Source organism: Podarcis liolepis (assembly GCF_965112155.1).
Source record: "Podarcis liolepis genome assembly, chromosome: 5".
Classification (NCBI taxonomy): domain Eukaryota; kingdom Metazoa; phylum Chordata; class Lepidosauria; order Squamata; family Lacertidae; genus Podarcis; species Podarcis liolepis.
The window spans coordinates 40,550,464-40,575,450 of record NC_139556.1 but is presented as its reverse complement, the minus strand read 5'-3'; the positions used below and the strand labels follow the sequence as shown (position 1 = coordinate 40,575,450).

Genomic DNA, 24,987 nt, shown 5'->3' with positions numbered 1-24,987 from the left:
ATACGTAATGATATATATGAGGAAATGCCTAATTGCAATCATGTCAATTACAGCACGGCGCACAAGCTACTTGTGCTGTAGTCTGCTGTTCTTTGACCAATGGATGAATTCCTCTTAAACTGAAGTGCTACTTATTAATTTAATTCATATCTCACCCTGTGAGGTAAGCTAGGGTGAGAGGCAGTGATTGGCCCAAGGTTACCCAGTGAGTTTCATGGCTGAGTGGGGAACAGAACCCTGGCTCCAGGTCCTAGCCTGACATGCTAGCCAGAGGTTTGGAAGGGATACCAAATTTGGGGGTTCATAGTTAATAACCCTCTACCCACTCATTTGAGAGAAAGCCTCACTAAAACGCAGTGAAGTCACCTGTGCAGAGATAGGCAATAATTTTAAACCACACAATCTTACCTGTCTCCAGTTGTAGTTCAAGGAGGTGGAACTGTCTGTGACCTGGCAGATCCTTGCTGCAATATCTTTGTTCACTGGTTATTCCTGTCTGCTGCTGTCAGTCATCCACCCATGTCCAAACAAATCTAAGACGTTTGTATAAACCCAAGAAACCGAAGTAGGACAATGAATCTGCATTAACAGGCTGTTAAATATATTCAGAAGCCAGGGCAACAGCTAATTTAAATTTGACCCGCCATAAAGTCTTGGAATGCCTCGTCTTCTGTGCTCTGCATCTTGAAGATGTTCAAGCAGGAACATGAGAATCCAAATAAGTTCTGATGAGAGCTACAGTATACACAAGACAGTGATGAAGCTCCATTCACAGCTGATATAATATTTTTGTTCCAGATTCTTGGGAGGGAGGGAGGGTGCCCTGCCAAAGGCAAGGGGGCTCTTTCTCTGGGATTCAGAAGCAAGACAAGGCACAATTGGGGAAGAAAGCCTTAAGATTTATTAAAAAGCAGGCAGATTATACATAAGAGTATACTACACCAAGTAAGCAACACCTCCGTTCAGTTGCTGGGAGCTCCACAGGGACAGCAACGGAGAGGACCCCATAGGTAGTCACCAAATGACACAGCATGGCAGGTCTGCACTGATGCTCTCCCTGTGTCTGAATCACAGGGGCCTTCCTAAATTGGGCTGCATGATTGGTGCGGCAGCTGCCAATAATAAGCCTAATGCTGCTTCAAGGGATCCTCCCCCAATCACAGCTGTTCTCTCTTACAGGTATTTAGGCTGTGATCCTCCTAAGATGGTATAGCTGTACGCTATCTCTTCTAAATGTTTAAGCTGGGAAGCAGACAAGTAACACATTTTAGCAAAATACTGTAAGGCTGTTTCTAGCCAAAATAAGGATAACTGCTGCCTAGGAGAGTGAAGGTCACTGGCATGAAGGAGCAATTGTGACAGGCCACTACACCACATCAATGTACAATATATCTCCTGGTGCATTTCCCAAAAAGGGTGTAGCTACTTCTTTTACTTCTTGACTTCATGACATGCCCCCCCCCCCAATCTAGGCTTCTCTTCATGCCCACAGACAGCATGGTAAAATCATGGTCTTAACACCATCTGCTCTGGAAAAGCAAAAAAGTATAAGATGCAAGGAACAAGCCCTCATGATTTTACATGCAGGTATCACAGTTCCACCGTACAATAACAGGCCACATCCATGCCACATAAATCCACAGTGGTGCTGCAAAGTTCTGGATCCATCGGTTTCACAGCACAGTCACGGAGTGTAAACTGAGACTAAATCACAAATTTCTGTTGAACTCTAAAAGCCTTTTAAAATTTTGTTTAGTAAGGTTTAGATAGCACTAACAACAACTAGGTGGTTTAGGTAAAATAGTACAAAATATTAATTAAAATAGTGACAAAACAGCTTTTAAAATTTCATAATACAATTTTCAAAATTTAAATAAAAGCAAGTTTTAAAAAACAAATATGCATGATAAAATTACATGTCTGTGTAGTCTTTCATAAACAGAAAAGCTTATAGCAGGCATGGAAAACAATATAATTATGGTGCTTGCCTAGTAATTATATTATTGCCTACTATTGCCTAACTTGGCTCATAATTTTGTTATGTTTTGATTGGTCCTAGTAAACTGTCATTAGGTTGTTAAAAATTCTTTGTGTCACTCCCAAGGATACTTAAGAAATGCCTTTTTATAGGCCCCAAAGGTGGTCCTTTCACACCACAGAGGACAAATGGTAGCTTCCAGCAAATGAATCGCCCTAGGTGAGTCTCCTCCCTCTGCAGTTTTCCTTTTCTCACAGCAAGGAGGCAGGGAATGGGAACAGTTCACCTGGTGACTGACTGGACACGTCATATGTAAATAAGTACGCTCTCTCTCCCTAGTTTCCACCATAAGGAATCCTGCATAGCAACCGTGTAACACCGGACTCAGGTTTCACAGCTTCAGAGCTATGTGATAGGCAAGCCGAAAAGGGCAGTGGAAACTACAACTCCCAGCATGCCCTGTTGTCATTAAACTGACGGTGCTTTTACAAATCACTAAACATAGAGATAAACAATTAGAGCAACAGCCAGTAGTTTCCCTATTTGGAAATTTCTATTTTTACTCCGTGAGATGACTAAAACAGAAGAGTGTCTGTCTGCAGAAGTAATGCTGCGCAGCTTCCGCACAGGACCACCGAATAACCGAGCGTTTGCTTGGGATCAAGTGTTCACACTTGCCAGTCCTGGTGTTATACACGAATATTTCCAGCAGAGATGCGTCTCCCGATTCTTTTTTCCTTTGAAATGTGAGAAATGGTCTTCTTACCGCGGCTCAGGTCCAGAGGCTGGAATGCGCTTCCCATACATACATACATTTTTTTTTTCATACAGCGTAAAGACCTGTGCACAAACTCCTGCCTTTGCTGTAAACACTTTGCCACCAAATCTCAGCCTGACATTTTATTTTGTTTTAAATCTTGCCACAGGCTTTTGCCGGGCGTGGGAGGAAGAGATATCTGTACTGTATTAGACTAATGACTAATGAGGTTCGCGTCAGAAGTAGCCCAGAAGTCCTTTCTACAAAACGGGAACGGACTGCTCTTACATTAGTGGTCTATGTTTCATTTTGATCCTTGCGTCGCCGGATCACGCAGTCAAAAACGTAAGTCCGCTTCCTGGGAGGAAATAATAAACGAAAAGAGGGAGAAAAAGTCCCGTGTTGCCCTGCGCGCCTCCTCCCTTCGCGCTGATTGGCCGAGGCGCGAAGGAGCGAGTCGTTCAAAGTAGGCGAGTGTGGAGGCGCTTTGGGCGCGCGTCTCGTTTGAGGCGGTTCTTCTTGACATTCGCCGGTCCGAAGCGCTTCTCTTTCCTCCGGGAGCCGGCGGCTCTTTTTCTCCATCTCTCGCGGGCGTTTCGGCCAGCCGGTGGAGCTCGCAAGTGCGGGGACCCCCCTCCCGCAGCCGTTAAAGACGAAACGGGACTCGAGCGGCCGCCTCCCTTCCCTTCCCTTCCTCCGCTCCGCCCGCGTCGGGGTCTTCCCTGCACCGGCCTGAACATGAGTTCAGCGGGTGGTGGGGGCAAGAAGGACGAGAAGGGCAAAAACATCCAAGTGGTGGTCAGATGCAGGTGAGCGCGGCGGGGGGGGGGTCCTGCAAAATAAAAACGAAAATAAATATGGGGGATTAGCTGCGGAAGCCAAATTAGGCGCCTTTCTCGATCTTGTGCATGTAAGCCTCGCTGGCTTCTCACTAGGCTTGATCCCCCCGCGATGGTGTTGTTGTGGATGCTTCGGGTATCGAAGAGATCCTTTTTCTAGGCGTTGTCGGCGATGGTGAAATTCAAAGAGGTTGGGTGCTAAAGACTGCGGTCCTGGGCGCACTGGCTTGGCAGCGCAGTGGGACATCTGAATATGCATACAGGGTTCTGTTGTTGTTGAAGAAACCTCCCCCTCCCCCAGTGTTTTGTAGGTTTGGGCAGAAGGTTGGTGGTGGTCCTCGGGTTGGTAGCTGGTCATCTTCCCCGTGGTTGGTCCAGGTCCATCTCCTGTTGATTGCTGGCATTTTTACGGAGAATGTTCAGCCTCGGTCTGATCCAGCAGTCGGCTTACTTACATATCTTTAAACAAGAGGTTGTATATTCAGGATCAGTTATACTTTAGCTTAGCAATTACTGGATACTTTGTGGGGAGAAAGCAAGATCCTTGATCTTGCAGACAGAACCTACACATTTGCAGTTTTTATGCATTAAGTTGCGTTGGGATTTGTAGATCCTGTTTCTTCCTTGATGCATATTAATCATAATGTTGGAATAAGTTCCCAGCTCTTTTTGCTTTGTAAATTTCGTATGTCAAACCTAAGGAAGGCTGATGTGTGGCCAACACATGCTCCTCCGGATGTTATTAGGTTCCAGCTCCTATCAGACCCAGCTAGCATAGCAGCCAAGGGGTCTTCAGCCCCCCAATAAAATATTTGATGGGCCAGCCCCCCCCCCAAGACATTGCCATTCAAATGCTGTATGCACCGTGACATGTGATTGCTTATGCCGGGTGCAGCTTACCTGTTCCCTCCCCCAATATTTTATTAAAGTTGGCACCACTGCCAACTAGCAGGGTCAGTGGACAAGAATAATGGGAGCTGAAATTAAATAGCCTGCTGTAGACAGTGGTGATGACTGTCTTGCATTATCTGCTTAAAAAAGAAAAAAAAGCATTGTGCCTCTTTTGTTATGCCATCTTTTATTCCCTCTTTCCTCTTCCCAAGAGGTTTAAGTAGTGCATGTCAATAGAAAAGCTATCAGTTCATTAAGAACAAAGTGAAAGAGATGAGATGAGTCATTTTTTCTAGCTTGGCATAGAAAATAAGATTCTTTTTTTAAGGTGGAGACAATCTTCAGCAATTCAGTTTCCACTATCTGATTGCTTGGGACAATTTAATTTCAAGTATAGTGTAAATATGCTTACCTATAACATTTAAATCAAATTGTATCCTTGATATTTTCTTAGTCACTTATTTCAGTCATAATACTTCTGTTGGGGGGCAGGATGAGATACTGATTCATCACCTAAATGCATAGCATACTTTTTAGTTATCCTCTCTAAATAACCATAGCAAATATGCTGTATTGAATCTCAATGGATTTAGGGCATTGGAAAACTTTCCACAATTCCAGATTTTCCAAGAATCCCACATCACTGTAGGTGATTAAGTCCAACATTTCCCCATTTTTATTGTGTACAATTGACATTTCTTAAACTTGTCAAAGCTAGTTCAGCAAAACCAAATTTCAGCATAAAACCTGCATATATTGCGTTCATAATTCAGTGTTCAAGGTGTTAGTGCTGAAGGCTGCTCCCTACAAGGCCCTTTCTATCTGTCCTAGGTGGAAAGGGCCCCGGCTCACCTTGCCCTATTTCAGGGACTCCTGGAGGCTGGAGGGTCACTGCCCTGTTGTGAATGCTGAAGAGCCCAGGCTCACTGGAACAAACTCTGGGGTTGGGGCAAATGTAAAAAATGCTTTCAAATGTTTTAAATAGTTTTTTAATTTATCTTGTTTTAAATTTTGGTTTTATGGTCTACTTTTTGCTCTGTTGGGGGTGGGATTAATGTTTTGTTGGGCCTGGGAATTAGTTTAATTTTTAGTATAACTGAATTGTTTTTTGTTTTATTTTTTAATTAGTTTCTATTTTATATAGTTTGTATTCTGTTCTTAAGCGGGGAGGGTCAGGGTTACGTAACACCGGTCCTGAAAGACCTACATTGGCTCCCAGTACATTTCTGAGCACAATTCAGAGTGTTGGTGCTGACCTTTAAAGCCTTAAACGGCCTCTGTCCAGTATACCTGACGGATCATCTCAACCCCCATTCAGCCCGGAGACTGAGGTCTAGCTCCAAGGGCCTTCTCAGTAGTGGCACCCACCCTGTGGGATGCCCTCCCATCAGTTGTCAAGGAGATAAAGAACAACACAACTTTTAGAAGACATCTGAAAGTAGCATATCCACTGTCTACAATCTTGTCAGCCTTGTGTTTGCTTGGAGCTAGACTAGTGCATATGCAATTTGAGATCAACTCTTACCTTTTTTTAAGGCCCTTCAATGCAGCTGAGCGCAAATCTAACTCCTATTCTGTGGTGGAGTGTGAAAATGGAAAGAAAGAAATTTCAGTTCGCACTGGAGGGGTGATGGATAAAACAACAAAGAAAACATACACATTTGATATGGTAAGTATCACTATTTGGTTGGCTTCCTAGCATGTCTTAGCTATCTTATCAGTTTTGAGAATTTAGGGCAGGAATCATAGCTCAGAATAGAGCATATTCTTGGTATGCAGAAGAGTCCAGGTTTGATCCCTGACATTGGGATAAGGTACAACTGGTTAGACAGTCCTTTTGCCTTAAGACCCTAAGGATTCATTTCCAATCTAAGTAGATACTGCACAAGATAATACTAGGACCAGGTGGACATATCTGATTTGAACATAATGTAACAATTTGATTTAGTGTTGCCTACCTTGGCCCTTGTGTGTTTCCCATCTGTTCTACTCTACTGGTACAGCTGTGAAAAGGAGATCAGAAGCTTTCCCCCCATTTTTAAACTATGAAACTGAAGTTAGTCTTGACGGTGGTATAGGGAACCAAGCCAGAGCCATAAACTTTAGTTTGAAGTTGGCTGCTTTCTCTAAACTATAGTTAAGACTCATGATTTATTGGGGTTCAGACATGATCATAAACCACACTTAGTGAAAAATGGAGGCAACAGTTTCCAGCACAGTTGCACCAGAGGAAGAAAATGCGAGAAGCATATGAGGCCGATGCTCATTCACAGAACACTGAGCCCTAAGTGAGCGTCACGTCTGAATGAGCATACTTCTTGAGCTAGTATGCGGCACTTTCTGTTGTGGAATAATATAAATTGAACTAGCTTTACAAATTATTTGCAAATACTATATGGATAGGAAGTGGTTTGTTTTTTTAAAAAGTCTTTTACACTGGGAAGAATTAAGAGGTAGGTGGGAGTGGCAAATCTCTTGTCATGTAACAGGTAACCTACCTGATCAGCCTTATTTAAGTTGCCTGTAGAACATGAAATGTCCATAGAAAATGGGTATTTATTTCAGATTTGTGGGGGAGAGGATGGCTTCCTAGCACAACCTTGTAAGCAAGCCCCAAAAGTGCTTAGCCTACCTGGACTGCAGGAAGAGGGATGACTCACTCCATCTTCCTTCTACCAGCATACTTACTGAATGTGGAACAAAAGTATTTCCTCCCACTCCCTTCCCCAATGCCTACCATAGAAAGCAAGAGGACAGATGAGTGATCTGTTCCCCCTTCACCAGCTTGCTCACATGTCTGCATGGAATTACTGGTAGACGGTGCCTACATATTAAAGGTTAAGTACAAAACCTCAGCTTTATTTTAGAAAAGTCCTAGATTCTCCAAAACACCCATTTCCTTGAAAACCTTTGATTTGGTCGATATCTTTCCTAAACAATGGGTGCTTACCACCAAACTCATTTAAAACAATCTTTAATAAGGAAAAGTTCCTTTTATTACTTTTCTTTCACATCTTTCCTTCAGGTAACTCAAGGTTGTGACTGGCCCAATGTCACCCAGTGGGTTTTATGGCTGAGGGGATTATAATTCTGGTCTCCCAAGTGCTAGTTCAACACTAACTACTACACCACCACACTGACTGCTACACCACAAAAATTTCTCTTGATTGGAAAACAATTGGAACTTTTACCACTCTTCTTGGGGGGAAGCAGGTGCAAATGGCATGAGATGACAGGCTGGGAGATGAGAATCTGTAGCTAAATCAGAATATAATTCTGACACTGGTGAAATTATGTGGCAAGTTGGAGAGTTCCTGTTTCATAACTGAAAAACATGTAGCAATGATGCCTTGTATGAACTCTGCAGGTTTTTGGAGCTCAGGCTAAACAAATTGATGTGTACCGGAGTGTTGTGTGCCCGATTTTGAATGAAGTTCTTTTGGGTTACAACTGTACAGTGTTTGCGTGAGTATCATATTTATTTTTCTTCTAACTCCATCTATATCTATGTTCTTGAAGTTAACATTCCAAATTCCTTTGTACAGCTATGGTCAAACAGGAACAGGAAAGACCTTCACTATGGAAGGGGAGAGATCACCTAATGAAGAATACACATGGGAAGAGGTAAAATATGAGGAATTAACAAAACAGCAGAATCCTATGCATGTTTATTTGGAAGGAAGTCTTCCTGGAAAATACACACACACCCCTCTCCAAGTGGTGCAAGATTCTAGGCACTTATGTTTCCGTTTGGAATGAGGCATAGTGGAGACTGGTGATACATGGTTTATTTACACATACAGGAACCTGAGGGGGTTCCTAGCATTACCACCCAAATAAAGTCTTGCTTCTCTCATAGCCACAGTTTTGGATTCCAACAAAAATCAAACATTGCTCTGACTCTTTTGCTTTAGGTCTAGGTCACATCACTGCAATTCAACTCTAAACTCAGGCCTTTTGTCTTTCTAATTAACCAGGGAAGGAGGCACACACATTTGCCCTCTGACACAGCCACTCCCTTTGTTCCCTTAACAGCTCATACTTAGCAGGCCATTACCAGGCTGGCCTGGCTATTCCAGCAATTGAATTGTAATGGATCCAGGAATTGGATGTGGGGCTCAGGAATATAGCCTAACCACCTCAAACTCATAACATTATTTTCACTGTCTCCAGCATAAAACCATATATAATGGATTGTATTGGACACACTTGCATTTTAAAGGTGTATGCTCATGCTAGCATTCTTGTGTCAGCTTCCTAAACTCCAAAAAAGAAAACCAGTTAATGCTGGTATGCTGTGTTTCTTTACTTTTAATTATAGGATCCATTAGCTGGTATAATTCCCCGTACACTGCATCAAATATTTGAAAAGCTTGCTGAAAGTGGTACAGAATTTTCTGTGAAAGTATCTCTGTTGGAAATCTACAACGAGGAGCTCTTTGATCTATTGAATCCCTCTCCAGATGTTGGGGAAAAGCTGCAGATGTTTGATGACCCACGTAACAAGGTAAAAAACCCCCAACCCCAACCCCCAAATTTGGCTTCTCCTGAAGGCTGTGGGATTTTAAATTACTTGCTAACCTAGCATTTTGTTGTGACAGAGAGGTGTCATAATCAAGGGTTTGGAAGAGATAACGGTACATAACAAGGATGAAGTTTATCAGATTTTAGAAAGGGGAGCAGCAAAAAGAACCACTGCAGCTACTTTAATGAACCAGTATTCCAGGTAAGAAACATGTCTCCATGAGAAGCATTTTGTTCGTTCATGGTATTGGTAAAGAAAAAAAGAAAAACCCCTAGCTAGCTCAGTTGGTTAGAGCATGGTTCTGATAATGCCAGGTTTGATCTTGGTATGGGACAGCAGGTCCCTTCCAACTCCACAATTCTATGATTCTAATATGTAAGAATTATATCCAATAGTTCCCTTAGGCAAGCCCCCCCCCCATGTTTTGGATTATGAGGTCCTTGTCTGCTGCAGGATTCATTAAACACATTGCTCCAGTTACCTCCACCTTTGAAGGTTATTAATTTATAAGGTTTACCATAATCACCTAGAGCAGGTTACAACAATATAACATAAAATTATTTATTTTATTCATTTTTATTTCATAAGTTTATGTACTCCCTTGTCATCCAAGGAAAATATATTTGATTTTGAATTCTGTGGAATGCAAATTATAACACAATAAAATTCCACATAAGAAATAAAAGAAGCAATAAAAATACAGTTAAAAATCATAGGGCATTTAGCACAGTGTGTTGCAGTTGCTACAGCAGGAGAACAATCAAGTGCTCCACTACTTAGTGTTACATCTGTCTTATTTGGTTGAGTTTTTGTAGAAAATATTATAGGAAGTTGGGTTATGTAGAATCAGACCACTGGTCCATCTAGCTCAGTGCAAGGAAGCAGTTCTGTGGGGTTTTTAGACAGGCTATACCGAGGATTGAACCTGGGAGCGTTTGTATTAAGAATGTACTATACTATTGAGCTTACAGTCCTTCATTTTCACAGCAGTTTGGTTGTCCTGTTTCTTTGTATTTTCTCACAAGGAAGCATAAGAACTCTTTCTGAACTCAATTCTTTGAAAATTGCATTTGAATGAGGCGACAACACAAGCTCATGTCACCCTCACAAATCCAGTGTGGATCAGTGGGAGTCTGCTACTAGCCACCCAGGTTTTGGCTAGTGGGGAAAGAAGGCTCAAGCTACCTTTCGATGCAGTTTTTCCCATGACCCATAAGCCTTCTCCCTTTCCAAGTTCTATGCCCCCATAAGGGTCCCATCTAACAGTTTAAATCAGGCCTTGAACTTTCTGCCCACTTATATGGAAGAACGCATTGGAGGCAGGAAGCCAGCAGGTGGCGCCAGAGAGACCAACACAGAGTACTTCCTGCAGCCCTACTTGCAATAAGAAACAAAAGGCTTTATTAATGAAGCTTTGTGAAAGAGAAGGTGCTGTACTGTAGCTGGGAGATTTACAGAGTTTGGAAAATGCAGTGGTAGAATAGTTCTGGCCTGCTGTTTGTGGCAGCACATATTCTAAGTTGAAGAAAATCTGTAAAATGAGCTCATTTACCTTCTACTTTGAGTTGACGTGATGTAAGTGAATGCTGGGCCTGTGTGCGTGTGTTTAAATGTCCATTGAAATATTTATCTGAAATGCTTCACTCTATTTGCAGTCGCTCCCATTCTGTGTTCTCTGTCACGCTACACATGAAAGAAACGACAACAGATGGTGAAGAGCTTGTTAAAATTGGGAAGCTAAACTTGGTAGGTGCTCATCCTTGGGATTAACCCAAGAAGAGATTATATTTAGGAGCAACAAAAAATGAGGGGTGGGGGTGCGGGACACAGTGCTGCTTTGAAAACTGAAAACTCTTACTGAATGTTTTAACAAAGTGATCTGCTTAAAATGCATGTCTTAAGAGACCATAGGTGCTAGGGCAGTGCACCAGACTTGCCCAAGGCCTGAATCCAGAGCCAAATGGAGCATATTAAGAGGGCCTCCAATGTCGGGCACAAAAACCACTCATTGCTGCAAGTTTGGTTGGGTGGGCCCAGAATGATCTGTGGGTGTCAAGGAATGGGCAGGACATCAGGCAGAAAGGAGAGACAAGCAAGGTGGAAATACCATGGGGAAAGAGCCAAGACTTCTCTGGTCAGTGGCTGCATCTTCATGGGAGAAGGTAGACTGAATGTCGCAGCGGCATCAATTTTGTGGCATGTGGATGCTGCTGCACAGAATTGGATGTGCCAGCTGGTAAGCAGAAGGTGTTCTCTTGTGTGTTGCCATTGCATCCCTTGGCTCTAGTTTGAAACCTATTTTAAATTTGTGTTAAAATTGGGTCTTAAAACCATTAGTCCTGCCCCTGGAATTGTTTTGGGGGCAGATCCAGGGTGGGTGACCCCCAGGGCAGCAGAAGGCAGATTGGGGATCTGCACGCACGCCTAGCAGATAGGCATGTAGCACAGGACAGTTTGGCTCATCACAAAAAGTAGGTCACACTTTACTACTTGTGTTGGCTTATTGTACAATTTGAAAGTAAGGTCTCACCTACGACTGTCACAGCTTATTAACCTAGACACGGTATTGCTTCCAGGTTGATTTGGCAGGAAGTGAGAATATTGGTCGTTCTGGAGCAGTTGACAAAAGAGCTCGTGAAGCCGGAACTATCAACCAGTCCCTATTGACTCTGGGAAGAGTCATTACCGCACTTGTTGAAAGAACCCCTCACGTTCCATACAGAGAATCTAAGCTCACTAGAATCCTGCAGGACTCCCTTGGAGGGCGCACAAAAACTTCCATAATTGCTACTGTCTCTCCAGCATCGAGCAATCTGGAGGTAAGGTTCTTGCCTTCAAACTCTGTTAGTGGCTGAAAAGTACCTTGTTTCAAAGATAACTTGAGTGATTGGGTGGCCTTCCAAGACTTCATCACTGGACTCCTAACCTATTCCAGGGAGACTCTGTGTATGCTGCAGGGTACGGGTTAGGGCATGCTAATCTAAGTCTTCCTACAACATTGTAAAACTGGCTCAGAACGTATAGATTGCTGTGGATGAAAGGAGATAGGATGCTGGTAAAGCTACAGTGTTTGGTTGATTAAAGAGCTACATTAACTTGAAAATTCTCAATTAAGTAAGGTTCCATCTCCATTGAGCAGGAGGCTTAAAAAAATTAATACAAAAAACATTAACTATCACAGAATTGTATCACTATTAGAAACTGATAATGATTTCTACCACCTTCTCTCTGACACAAGCAGGAATGCCTCCTCCAGGAGGATTTCGAGAAAGTTAGCCTATTAAAGCAAAAACAACAGAGTCACATGGCACCTTAAAGGCTAACAAATTTCATAATAAAATTTGTAATTTTTTTAATGGTGCCACAACTCTCCTTTTTCTTCTGAGTTGGTGGTTGCTGTGACATGTGTATCATCTGTATACCAATTTTCTTTAAAATGCATGTTATTTAGACATACACAAATGTGCAGATTTTGTCAACTTGAAAACTCAAATGATTAGTCAACCATGATTTATTTTAAATGGAGTTACAGCCCTAGAGCCTGATGTAGGCAGGGCTGATTAAAGTTGGTAGAATGCACAGCAGATCAGAGTGAGAAGCCATTTCTATATACAGAAATTCAACTTTCCCCATTGGGATTGACTAGTGGAGATTGATTATATGTTTATAGGAAGACTCTGGCTGAAACAGAAAACACTTATCTGTCACTTTTATATCTTTTCTACAACAGGAAACTCTGAGTACTCTTGAATATGCCCACAGGGCTAAAAATATCATGAATAAGCCTGAAGTGAACCAGAAACTCACGAAACGGGCACTCATTAAGGTTCAGTATACTTTTATTATGTATAAGTTCTCTTCAGATCTTACCTACTGCATTGCAGGGCAGATCTAGTTCAATTAGTTGCAATGCGAGACCTCTTGAGATTGGGGTTTGCAAAGGCCAGTCAGCTTGGAGGATACGTAACAACACTGTACTGATGTTTCAACAGGAATATACGGAAGAGATTGAGCGTTTGAAACGAGATCTTACTTCTGCACGAGAGAAAAACGGTGTCTACATTTCTGTGGAAAACTATGAGTGAGTACTTTGAAAACAGCAAAGCTTGGCCGCTGTGGGTTAGCATGGCATCTTCGTTTCTTCCTCTAATCATGAACTCAGGTGGTTAGTGATAATAGGATTGGTGCCAAAAGCCAAGAGGGAGGCTTCAACATGAGAAGATTTTATACAAATCCAATCTATTTTTAAAAAATTTTAAGAGTACCCCCCCCCCAAATAGCCCAGGGAGAACAGGCCATGCTTAGTAGTTAATGGATATTGAGTGATGGTTAGAAAAGAAGAAATAGGAACACGTGCGAAGGAATGAAATGGAATGGTAGAAGGTGAATGTACACGGAGATGTTTTGTTTCGGGTCTTGCTTATATCCTCTAAAAATGAACTCAGGTTATTGAGTGCCAACAGGGTTGGAGCTGCAACAGTGCCATTGAGGCATCTGCACGCTCTGGTGAAACCCAAGGAATGCAGAAGAGTGAAACGCTTCTTTAAAAATTCCCCAAAATGACAGTAACGCAATGATGACCGAGCATGTTCCGTGGCCTTTGACAGCCACAGATTGCTGAGTGTCAGTTGGAAAAGGAAAGGTGGGGGTGGGGAGTATGAATCGACCACTGTGAACCCCTTTGCAGTTTGTACCATCTTGAAGGAGCATGAAGGTGATACACTTAAAACGTTTTGTTGCAGGTTCTGCTTGACTAATATGCTGCCTAGGCAACATTCCTGTACATAATTATTTTGTGTTAAGTACCACACTCCTATCTATATATTAGAATGCCTAAAGTACAGTATAAGTTACAGGCCACTTGCACTTGTTTAATCTCAGAGACTTCATTGTAAATGGGCTGCTCCTATATCTTAAGAAGAAATCTGTATCAATAATTAGTGATAGAAGAAATTTAAAATCATAATAGCATTTAAACAGGGAGTTTCCAGATATGTCTTTCTTTCCTTGCTCTTACAAATATTTAATTGTCTTGCGCAGGCAGAGTCAACTTGTTCAGTGTTCACCATACGTATTTTTTTATAATTTTTTAATTTTAGTGCTCTTAATGGGAAGTTGACAGTTCAAGAGGAACAAATTGCAGAATATATTGATAAAATTGGCGCAATGGAGGAAGAATTGAAAAGAGTAAGTTGGTAGACTGTTATTAGTCTACGTGGCTCCTTTTGGGAGGAGTAAGGAGGGGTAATATGTTTACATCCTGAAAAAGCTTTAGAATACCTAGATGAAAATAAAGCATCTTCGCATTGACATGTTCCCATTTAACCAACAGCGTTCAGCATGTCCAGGAATGAACAATGTTGGTAAGAAAAAGGAGACAATAATGTACTTTACTCACTTGATTCAATATATTTAAAGCATTGTCAACTTTTGTTCACATGAAAGCTTTTCTGTGAGATGCAAATTAAATTTGTTGAAGCTAGTGTAACGAAGCAGTCTGACAATATCTCCATTCAGATGCAACAACAAACCATGGCTTGCTGTTCCGATAATCATTAGCAGCAAGCTTTTCCTTCCCTGGGTCCCTTCCTTCAGGTGGTCCCGCCCACCTGACAAAGTTCACCCTAGGGGGAGAGAAATAAAGAGCTGGGTCAAAGATGTTCCCCACCCCTGCTCTAACAGCTCATAGTATTTCTTTCAAGTGTTTTTTAACTGTTTTGGATTACTTTCAATTTCAGGTCACTGAATTATTCACAGTTCATAAAAGTGAAATGGAGAAGTGCAAGACAAACCTGCAGGTTAGGGAAAAAGAGCTGGAAGACACACAGAAGCACTTGGAAACAACCAAGGTTCTTCTTGAGGAAGAAGTGTATATAGCATCAGCTTTGGAGAACACAGAGGAAAAACTTCATGGCACTGCAATTAAGGTTAACAAAATTCACACTCCCAAGTTCCCCCCTCACTAGCACTTGAATGGGCAATACGGTTATAACGTCATGATTATAACTTACGCTGTCAGCGCTGCATAGGTTTTCAGGCTGCTTTCAAAATCTTGAAATGCATCCCAAACCATAAGAATGATCTGTTAATGATTTGGGATAAAAGGGGAAGAGAATGGTCTACTTCTCTCATGAAGGGCATTCAGAGGGGACTGAAGCTTCAACATCCCACCCCTTCCATCTCTCCTTTTATTTTGTTTGGAAGGTCTTTTTTGTTTGCTGCTGTTTATGCACCAAGTGTGTTTTAGCACCATGCCCTGCAGCAAAAGGCACAGGGTTGCCTTGGAATGAAGCTTGGAAGTTGCTAGGAAATAGTGTGTTCCCCAGCAGGCTATCTGAACTCAATAGCTCTTTTCAACTTTCACTTCTGGACCCCAGCAACTCCATGCAGCTTGGGCCACCTCTAGTTACAACACTAGCTTTTTCATGTGTTGCATGTTGGCACTTGCTTAAAAATTGAGTGTTGGACTGCACTGCAGAGTCTGCCCCTGATACCCAAACACTAAACTTCTTAAACGTAGGGGTTTAATATGACTGAGAACACAATTGTGCGAGAGTCCTGACTGCATGGAAGCCATTTGTGAGCAACTGTCCATACACAGGTTTTCCTTTGGGTGCTCACACTAGATACTATCTTCTACAATTTGGAATAATTGTTTGTTTGATTTGAAGGTGGCTTAACGTTTGCGACTGGACTTAACTGTCAGGGGTCCTTTAACTTTACCTTTACCTTTTTAACATCACCTAATCTGTACTGATTTTGTAATCAGTGTGATGCGAACTGAAAACTGTCAAAACCTTTCTGCCTTAGCTGCTTAGTGCTGTTAAAGAAACAACCACAGATGTTTCGGGTCTGCATGCAAAATTGGATCGTAAAAAAGCAGTCGAACAGCATAATGAGGAAGTCCAAAAGACATTTGCAGAACACATGAATGCCTTCTTCTGCGATATGAAGAACTCCATCAATGAGAACTGTTGGAAACACCAACAAATGCTGGACTCTTACACTTCTTCGGTTGGTAAGTGCCTCAATTCATCTTTTTGTGCTGTAGTCATTCAGAAGACCTCCCTTCCCCTGAAACTGAATTTGGAGTCAGACTTGTTCCTGAAATCATGGGGAAGACTGTCCTGTTGAGAAGTGACTCACTTAAACTGTGGTGCCCATCTCTCTCTCGGTAGGTGATCTTCTGTCTGCCAATTCTTCAGCTTTTGGAGTTACTACATCAGCTATAATTTCAGCGTTCGGCTCTCTGCAGGAGATGGTTTCCACTGAAGTTTCTCTAGCTTCTGAAAAGATACTGAATCAGGAGTCTCTGACATCTCAAAATAAAAATGATCTCCGGAAACTCTTAGTAAGTATAAGTGCCGTGGGCAGTAACACTTCTAAGTAATTATTGAATTGTTTTTGTAAAATATCCTGATTGCTTGAAATGGACAGTTGTGTGGAAATGTAACTGATAATGGCTCTCTAAAGGAGAAGGAGAAGCTCTGCAGTCAGCAAAAGAAATGACGTGTAGAAGCCACTTACTGATGTTTTGAATGATTCTCGTTCAGCCTCATTCCCAGCCATTCCCTGTTCCTTGGCAGAGTGGCATCAGGGAAGAAGCTAGGAAAGAATATAGCCAGCTGCTGTAGGGAAAAAGCTTCTGAGTTATAATAGAAAACAAATAATACAGTCATCCAGCAACTGATCTGCTGCAAATGACCTATCTACCGCATTGTGACAGGTGAGGTACTTGGTCATTGGGCATCTTGGGAGTTGCCTTAGCTCTCAAGCACAGTCTTGCTCAATCAGCTGCCACCCTTCTGTACATCCTTGACCATTCTACCAGACTGTAGTATAGTTATAGTAGCCATTTCTGGAGCCAGGTTACAGCTGCCCTTGCTTTAATTTTTGAGCCAACATGGCTTTTGAACAAGAAGCCATCGGTGGTTTTGAGCTGTAACATTTCCTTTTCCACTTCCCACAACAGTTTTCTTACTGAACTCAAAATGATTTAAAGTAGAACTGTCTTATACCCCACAATCTACTCTTGGTTCTAGGAAGAGCACACATCAGGATTGGATCAAGCCTTGAGGAGTTTGTCACCTGTGTTGAAATTTGTTCTGAATCTGAACTCTCAAGTTCATGATAATTTGCATAAATATTCATCCCTGGCTGAAAAGGTAATTTTTGAACAGCTTCTGCCATATCCTGAACTATTGTACTCAAGTGTGTGTGAAGGTTTCTTTGATATAAAATATATATAACAGCAACATCAATAATATTTTAAGAAAGTATCTAAGCAAGGTAGTGAAATTCTTTCGCGTTGTGAATTGATGGTGCATTGTGTGTGGATGTGTACAGAGATTGTGTGGCTGGAGTAATTTTTAAAAACCCTACTACAAGTCCTAACATTGGTGTATTTCTGAACCTTGATCTATCATTTTCTTGTTTATAGATGACAGGTTATAGAGAGGAAATGACTATATTCTTCCAAGACCATTCTCTTGCTTTGAGTATACTACAGGAGGACATTTCCCAGAAGCTGGCTCAACTTCAGCATGATTGTGAGAGCTTACAGGAAGAGGTGGTGTTGTCTAAGGTGGCCCTTAAAAAGGTATCTCTGCTTTTTGCGGCACATTAAGGAATAGGCCAAGTTAGTCTCTGCAGCAGGTTCTCAATGCAATCAGACAGAGGCAGGCAGAACTGTGACCATGGTTGATAGGCAAACTGGACTGGACAGGGTTGTTGGTTCTGGTGCCCTTCACCTTATGTTTCTAGTTGTGCATTTGCCATCCTTTAGAGGTGGGGAAAGTCAAGTTGCAGCTCTCAACTTCAGGTTCCATTGAAATGCTACAATATGCAGGAGAAGGGCATATAACACAGCCTATTTAGCCCTTTTTTGTGTTGAGCAATCCATACAAGCCACAGTTCTTTGTATGGGAACTGGAAGTTTATCTGTTATTTCATAGGGTTCATTTAAGAAATAAACACTTGTTTGTGCACCCTGCAGCTGGGGGAGGGGGTGTTTCTGTGCACTTCACTCTTGTGTGCTGTGTTCCCTCTGCACTGCCCCCCCCCCCAATTTGTAACAGGGTTAGTGTGTTCTGCAATATGGCCTAGATGCTGCTGTGTCATGAATTTCAACATGCTGCCCTTGATACCTTCCTGCACAGCAGTGTGCAGTGAAACCATGTGAGAGCCAGCTGGCTGCACCCTATTTAGGTAGATGAAGGAGTTGAGTGTTGCGCTCCTGAATGTGCATCTGAGAGAGGGAAACAATGAGGTGTTAGCATGCATAAGAGCATATATTCAACAAAAAGGAGACTAATAGTGCTGGAGAAGAGTGTACTTAAATATAGGTTCTACTATCTGTAGGAACAGATGTTTTTTTTTAATATGCTTGTCTTGCCTAATGTACAACTTGTGTGGTGCAGCAGGTAACTGTCCCCATTCCTAATTCACAAGCTCCTGTCGAGGGCCTGAAGTTACATGCAGCAGAATATTTAAAATGTTTTGCCATGTTCATCAAAAAGTACACTGGCTTTCTTTTTATGCTGTGGCTCTAAAAACCAGTAGATTCGTATTTTAATTCTGTGCATTTGTTCTAGGCCTCTTCCCAGCTTCTTGCTTCTCTGGGCCTCCTAGAGCAAGAAACCCAGCAGAATCTAAGTGAAGTGCTGGAGAAAGGTGAAATGGTGAAGAAGAGGATTGGTGCTGCCCAAGAAAGCATAACCTTGTAAGGAAGCTCTTCAACTTGCTTATCGCTTAAATGTCTTTTAAAGGCTACGCACATGTTCCTTAGGCTTACCCTGCAATAATTTTGCAGGTAGGCTATGTAAGGGTTCAGATTTGTGAGCCTTCTAAATGTAGAAGTCTGATTCTAAAAATCTCAAAACCTAAGCATGCTTGAATGCAGCACCTAGTAATAACTAACTGACTTATTGTACATTTTTGGGGACTTGCATTAATTAGTTGTGACTGCTATGAACTTAGTAATGAGTAATTGTGGGAGTTGAATGAATAAAACTTAAGTTTAGGACTGCTTCCAAACTATTATCAAATGGTTTAAATTAGTTTTTGAACAATGTGGGTGCCTGACCTATTTTTGTGGTTAGTTGTCCAAAGGTTATATATTTAATAAAACATAAAATCAGAGAGATGTTGGTAGTTGTAAGCTGTGGTGTGCCTGCTGGATGAATGAAATAAAACTTTATGTAACAGAGTTGCCGAAGGTAGTTTCTTTTGCTACATTCTTCAGCTACCCTTAAGGATACTCATTGATGCTGTCACAATGAAACACTGTATTTATGATTAGGCTTTGTCCTACAGAGGGCTCCCAAAATTACTAGTTACTGTATCAAGAAAGGACTGCAGCTCAGAGCTTTTGAGGACTCGTACACTATATAAATGCAGGAAAGTATCCACAGTAATAATGTGACCTGTTGAACACATAGGAAGCGATAGCCAACACAATAAGCCTGCTGTGTGCCATGAAAAGCAAGTACAGTCATACCTTAGAAGTCAAACGAAATCCGTTCCGGAAGTCCGTTCGAAAATCGAAGCATGGCTTCTGATTGGCTGCAGGAAGCTCCTGCAGCCAATCAGAAGCTGCAGAAGCCCTGTCGGATGTTTGGCTTCCCAAAGAACATTTGAAAACTGGAATAGTCACTTCGGGGTTTGCGGCGTTTGGGAGCCAAAACGTTTGAGAACTAAGCTGTTTGAAAGCCAACGTACGACAGTACTTGGATCAAAAGTTTTAATAATCTATTACTAAATCTTAATACAGGCAGACTACTGGCCTTGTCAACTCTACAACTTCGCAGCACAGCAGATTAACACTGCCTCTGAATGATTTTTCGCAAGAGATCAGGCAATCCAACGAAGAAAATGTTCAGATATTGCTGGAATCAGCCAGCCACTGCAAGGACCTGGACAGGCTCCTGAAAGACATGTGCCAGGAAACAAATAAGTGGAGTGAAATTGCGGCTACAAAGATGGACTGCATTGTTGATCAACAGGCAGCCTTCCTCAGCACCAGAAAGGAACACCTACAAAGAATCTACAAGGTTACTTAGCATCTTACAGCCCTAATGACAGACTTCCTAAAAGTACTGTACCACTTTAGGCCATGGGTGGAGAATCTCTTGGGGGTGGCATGTTGGGTGGTCAGGGGCAGTGGTGCGCTGGGCCTCCTGTTTTTTCTTCTTGTTGTTGTGTACCTTCCTGTTTCTCCACCCCTTGCCACCCACAAAATAGGCCAAATACTGTAGGTTGCCCACTCTTGCTTTAGATAGACAAGACTGGTCTGTGGCTAGCATATATAAAACATCTTGGATTGGATAACATTTGGGTGTGAAATTTACTTGATTCTCAATCGAGAACAGTTGAAAAGGCTGGGCCTATGAGAGTTGCCCATCTTTACATGGAAGAATTTAAACACATTTTGGCCCCCTCTGCACTATACATTTAAACCAGCACCATACCACTTTAAACAGCCATGCCTTCTCCCAATGAATCTGGGGAATGTTAGCTAGTTAAGGGTGCTGGACCCTCTACCCCACTCACAGAGGTATAATTCTCAGAGTGGTTTAATAGTTAATCCCTCTTCTCTGGGAACTCTGGGAATTGTAGCAGTCTCCTAACAACTCTCAGCACCCTTAGCAAACTACAGTCTTTGGGGAAAACCATGGCTGTTAAAGTGGTATAATGCTGCTTTAACTGTATAGTGCAGATGAGGCCTTCTGAGAGTTTGATCACAAGTGGCAGCACTATCAGATTTGGCCACCTGATATTGGTGAAGGCAAATGAAGTTGCCGTACCCTTGCTTTGAGCTCTGGTTGTGCCAGGATGTACAATGGAACGATCATTTCTGTGTGCAGTGTGGTGTGCTTTCAAGCACAATATAGCGCTTTTAGAAAATGTTTGCCCTCTGGCCTGATTCTGGACCAACTTTTTCTAGCCAACCTTCCTGCCGAAGCAACAGGACCTGGCTCACATGATACATTAACGCATAGTTAAAGCAAACTAGGTGGTTCAGGATGAGCATGCAGAAGGCTGGGGCACATTGCTGAAATTGGTGTGCTTCGTTCCTTCCCCACACCTGCTGCTGCTCCCTTTTGCCCCAGCCCAATTTCTGTGTCTGTTAACACCCTATACGCTGCTCCTTATAATTTGACAAAGAAGTCAGGAGATGTCTGGGCAGTGCCACTAGTGGTTTTCCAGAGTTTTAGAAGCCTTTGTAGAGGAGAACTGGCAAAGAAGAAAGCTTAAATATTTTTGCTACCTGGAAGCTAACTTGGTTTTCTGAGAACATGGACCTTTGTATGTATGAAACCAAGCTTAAGCCCTTTTTGTCCAGCATTATATTTATTAATTCCACATTTTATAAAGAAAGTTCCTAGTATTAAGCTCATCTAGGAGTTTTCATGAATTAATTAGCAAAAAAATAGCTGTGTATGTGTGGTGTTTAGATTTCTTACAGTGGTTAGTAGCAACCATATGATAAAAAATGAAAATGTTCACCAGTTGCTACAACTCTGGAGTGTTTTAAGACTTGCATTTTGCTTTCAGGATTTGGATGAGAATTGCAGCTTGTCAGTTGCTAAGGTCACAGACCATATTGCAGGACAAAAAGATACTGAAGCAGAAGCCCTGAAGACGCTCCTTGACAGGATGAGGAATGATAAGAATGTGCTCCTGAAGCAGAAAGAGATACTCCTTGAAGAAACCGAGGATGGGTCAACTCGCATTAATGGCTTCCTGAGGGAGGAACTTAAAGTGGATGTCCCGACAGGTATTTAGAGGGAAACGATGAATCATGGAGAGATCCAAAAGTGTGTGGAATTTAGCAGCTTTTCTGTGCCAAAAGACGGCGGTTTTAGGTGTCACTTAAACTTACTTTTCTCCTGAAGGAGCCACCCCAAAAAGGAGAGGATACCAGTACCCAGTGACAGTTGTGAAAACAGAACCTCGCGATGTCCTGCTGGAAAGATTAAGGCAAAAGCAGACAGAAGTCACAGCTATGCCCAAAGCTCCTGAAAAGGTATTTGCAGAAATTAGAAGGGAGGAGGAAAGATGCTTCTTCAAATGTGTAATTCTTAATGGCAGGGACACAGAAGTACATAAATAGAAGTCAGATATCTATCTCTCTATCTAATCTATCATACCGCCCTATACCTGCAGGTCTAGGGTTGGTAAGTAGCTGTAGAGCAAGGGGGCAAACCTTTTTTAAGGACCACATACCACTGGTGGGCAGGGCTGGAGGCAAAAGTGCACACAGCAAGGAATGAAAGGTTTTCATTTGTCGTGTACTCATGAAACTAGCCTGTTACACAAACACCTCCTTCCGGCTGTGCATTTAACTTTATGACGGGGCTTCTATCTGTATTCACTGATATAGCAGGCTTACTGTTGTGTTCCCAGGATGATTTGGAGGAGGAGGATGAGGAGGATATAATAGAGACCAACGGGAGCCCGCTAAGTGAAAAATCCTTCTTGGAGACAAGTGTGTGTATCAGTGGAGGAGTTCCTTTCTTCCAGGTAACTGCTGTATTTTCTGTAGAACAGGAAAATTACAAGGTTGTAACAATCTACAGTTTTGTGGGGACTAATCAGAGCTAGGAGATAGCCATAGTTCAGTATAACAAGCACACTGGAAATGTAGAAGATTAGGGACGTAGTCCTTGAGCTCACTGGGACTGATTTCTGAGTAGATAGGCCTAGGACTGTGCTGTAGAAAGTCTGGCTTCTCACGAAGAGGTAAAGTGAACTTGAATGTGTACTTGCAGTTGTCCAAAACGAAAGCTGTGCAACCTTGTACCTTTGAAGCATCACACTGTCAAACCAAAGCCAGAATCTCTGCAGAATTTCTAGCAAAAATCCTTAGGCGGCATAAGCTTGTAGAAGATTTTAGATAGAATTGAATGAAGTATGGAATTTGGTACTGGGAAGAGAGTTAATCTTGAAAAGTAGCTTTTATTTTTAAAAACAAGAATCTTACCCTTATTGGCTCCAAATAAAACTTGGGCAGCTGCTAAAATCAGGCAGTGGGGCTTCAGTGCTGTGTATCTCCTTGTCCCTCCCCATGACTAGCAGATGGAGAATAAATACAGGTAATGTTGCAAAACTTACAGGTCTTGGATGAATTTGGAGCAGGTTACATCCGACTGTATGTTAGGTCACCAACCCGATAAATACAGTTGTCTTGAAACAAAAGACCATACTGTCTGGTAAAGAATATAATTACGAGTTTCTTTTTCTGGGTGGTGTTGGTGTGGTTCTCTCATAGATCACTGCTGAGACTTGATAATCCACCTTAAGCGGCTGTGCCAATAAAATACCACAGAACAGAACTTTTTTGCTGATATTGCTGGTACCTACAGTTGTCTCAGAATGCAGATGAGCCTCTCTGTAAGGATGAGAAACTAAATTCAGTATTCCACCTTGACTCCAGCTTATAGTAGAGGTATCTGGCTTTTCCAGTGTTCTCATACAGATGGAAAATTAAATTTTGCAGAACACATTAGAAAAAATGGTTAGTGGAACCCTGTTTTCCATATATTAAGGCATGGTTTGCCCAACAAGCCGAAAGAGATGGTAGGGTAGACTCCAGATGAGGAATGCAATTTTAAAAAAATGCTCCCCTACATTTCAAAGCTCCTTGCTGGTAAAAAATCAGCGTGACAGGCCCAGACCTGGACATTTTTACATTGTGCTAGTTTTTTGTTCACTGGATTCCCCCCCCCCCCCCCTTAAGAGAAGCAATCTCTTCTATCACTTCATTTTGCATTTGTTGACCCAGCTTTCAATCATCACTAAGTTGTTAGGCCAGTCTAAAATTGTGATAAGTTTACCTTTCAAAAGAGCCAAGTTTCCAGTTTCATCTTCTGTGTGGTTTTGCCAGTCAGTGAACTGTGTAACGTAGTGCGTACCGTAAATTTTAAAACATAAAGTGGAATAAATGATCAGCTGAGCTCTTTAACCCTACAGCATAAAAGGAGTATCAAAAAGGATAAAGAGAACAGATCTGCATTGATCCTGGAAAAGACCAGGGAGGAGGACAAAGGAGACCCTACTTTTTCAAAATCAAGATATCCATTTAGAGTACAGAACTAAGGATGTACAGCATTTGTCTTTGTTTCTTCAATGTTTCACGGCTTATTAGTTTGACCTCTGTATGTAGTGCTATAATGTTGGTGTCCCAAATTAGCTGTGAAGAGAGTTTGAAAATACAAGTCTCTTAATAAATGCTTTAACTCACTATTTTTGAATTTTTTTAACACCTTATTTTCTAATAAATACATGAAATGCCCAGCATCGTTAAGCTTATTTTTCTGGAAGAGGAATCAACACACATCGCTGGGTGGGAAACAGGCCTTTTGAACATGTCAAACATGTGTGCCTTATTTGTAAATTGAATTAACCTGGATTTCTCTAACAAATGACCAAAAGCACTTTTAGTTTCAAGCCTTCCTTCCCAGATTGGCCTCTGCTCTGAAGGGCTTTCCCAGACTCAGGGATACTATCTTCATACACATAACGCATTGACTCATTAAGTGAAGATATATGGGGATGAACTCAACAGCTCTCCATCTCAGAAGAAAGCCCCAGAAGATGTTCGACTAACCCTATTGTATCTTAAGGATCCTAGATTCCTTGGCAGCAGTGTATAGAGTCATCAAACCCTTGAGCTCTGTCTCCTGAGGCTTACTCTACATAGCACAAGAAGGCAAGTCTTCTCCACAACTGAGACCTGAAGCTAAGCCAGGACATGTGCCTTCTACAGCAGTGCACGTGTGTGGATCTTACCGAGTTGTTCCTATGCTCCTGCTGTTAGGCAAACACTCTCCAATGGTATTAACCTATTTAGAACATTTAAGAACAATTAAAAACATCTAAAAGCATGTATGCTGCCTGTCTTTAGTATCAAGCTCCAATCACTTTTAAATTCACTCTCTCATCACCCATATTTAATCTGTTGGAATGTTCAGGGAGGCAGGAGAAGATATATTGT

At 41.9% G+C, this 24,987-nt stretch overlaps 1 protein-coding gene across 2 annotated transcripts; it reads left to right on the top strand.

Annotated features, from left to right (window-relative positions):
* The first annotated feature begins 1,985 nt into the window (after positions 1-1,985).
* Positions 1,986-24,283, top strand: KIF11 (kinesin family member 11). 2 transcript variants are annotated; one of them, XM_083505822.1, is made up of 23 exons: positions 1,986-2,197; positions 2,905-3,080; positions 6,002-6,134; positions 7,833-7,930; positions 8,011-8,089; positions 8,787-8,972; positions 9,067-9,191; positions 10,646-10,736; positions 11,567-11,809; positions 12,721-12,816; positions 12,983-13,071; positions 14,090-14,177; positions 14,729-14,917; positions 15,801-16,008; positions 16,169-16,341; positions 17,033-17,155; positions 17,431-17,589; positions 18,584-18,711; positions 19,762-20,041; positions 21,546-21,768; positions 21,887-22,017; positions 22,398-22,514; positions 23,964-24,283. In XM_083505822.1, the coding sequence occupies exons 3-23, from the start codon at positions 6,096-6,098 to the stop codon at positions 24,087-24,089; spliced, it is 2,991 nt and encodes a 996-aa protein (XP_083361948.1). In that variant the 5' UTR covers positions 1,986-2,197; positions 2,905-3,080; positions 6,002-6,095; the 3' UTR covers positions 24,090-24,283. The 2 variants fall into 2 exon arrangements, with proteins under 2 accessions (XP_083361948.1, XP_083361947.1); XM_083505821.1 differs by lacking the exons at positions 1,986-2,197; positions 2,905-3,080 and adding an exon at positions 3,150-3,544.
* Positions 24,284-24,987: the final 704 nt, after the last annotated feature.

Excerpts from the sequence above, each read along its gene's own strand:
- KIF11 (XM_083505821.1), top strand. The coding sequence starts at position 3,474 with ATGAGTTCAGCGGGTGGTGGGGGCAAGAAGGACGAGAAGGGCAAAAAC. Across the intron at positions 8,973-9,066 it reads TTGATGACCCACGTAACAAG|AGAGGTGTCATAATCAAGGG; the intron begins GTAAAAAACCCC and ends TTGTTGTGACAG. Across the intron at positions 14,178-14,728 it reads TGGAGGAAGAATTGAAAAGA|GTCACTGAATTATTCACAGT; the intron begins GTAAGTTGGTAG and ends TTTCAATTTCAG.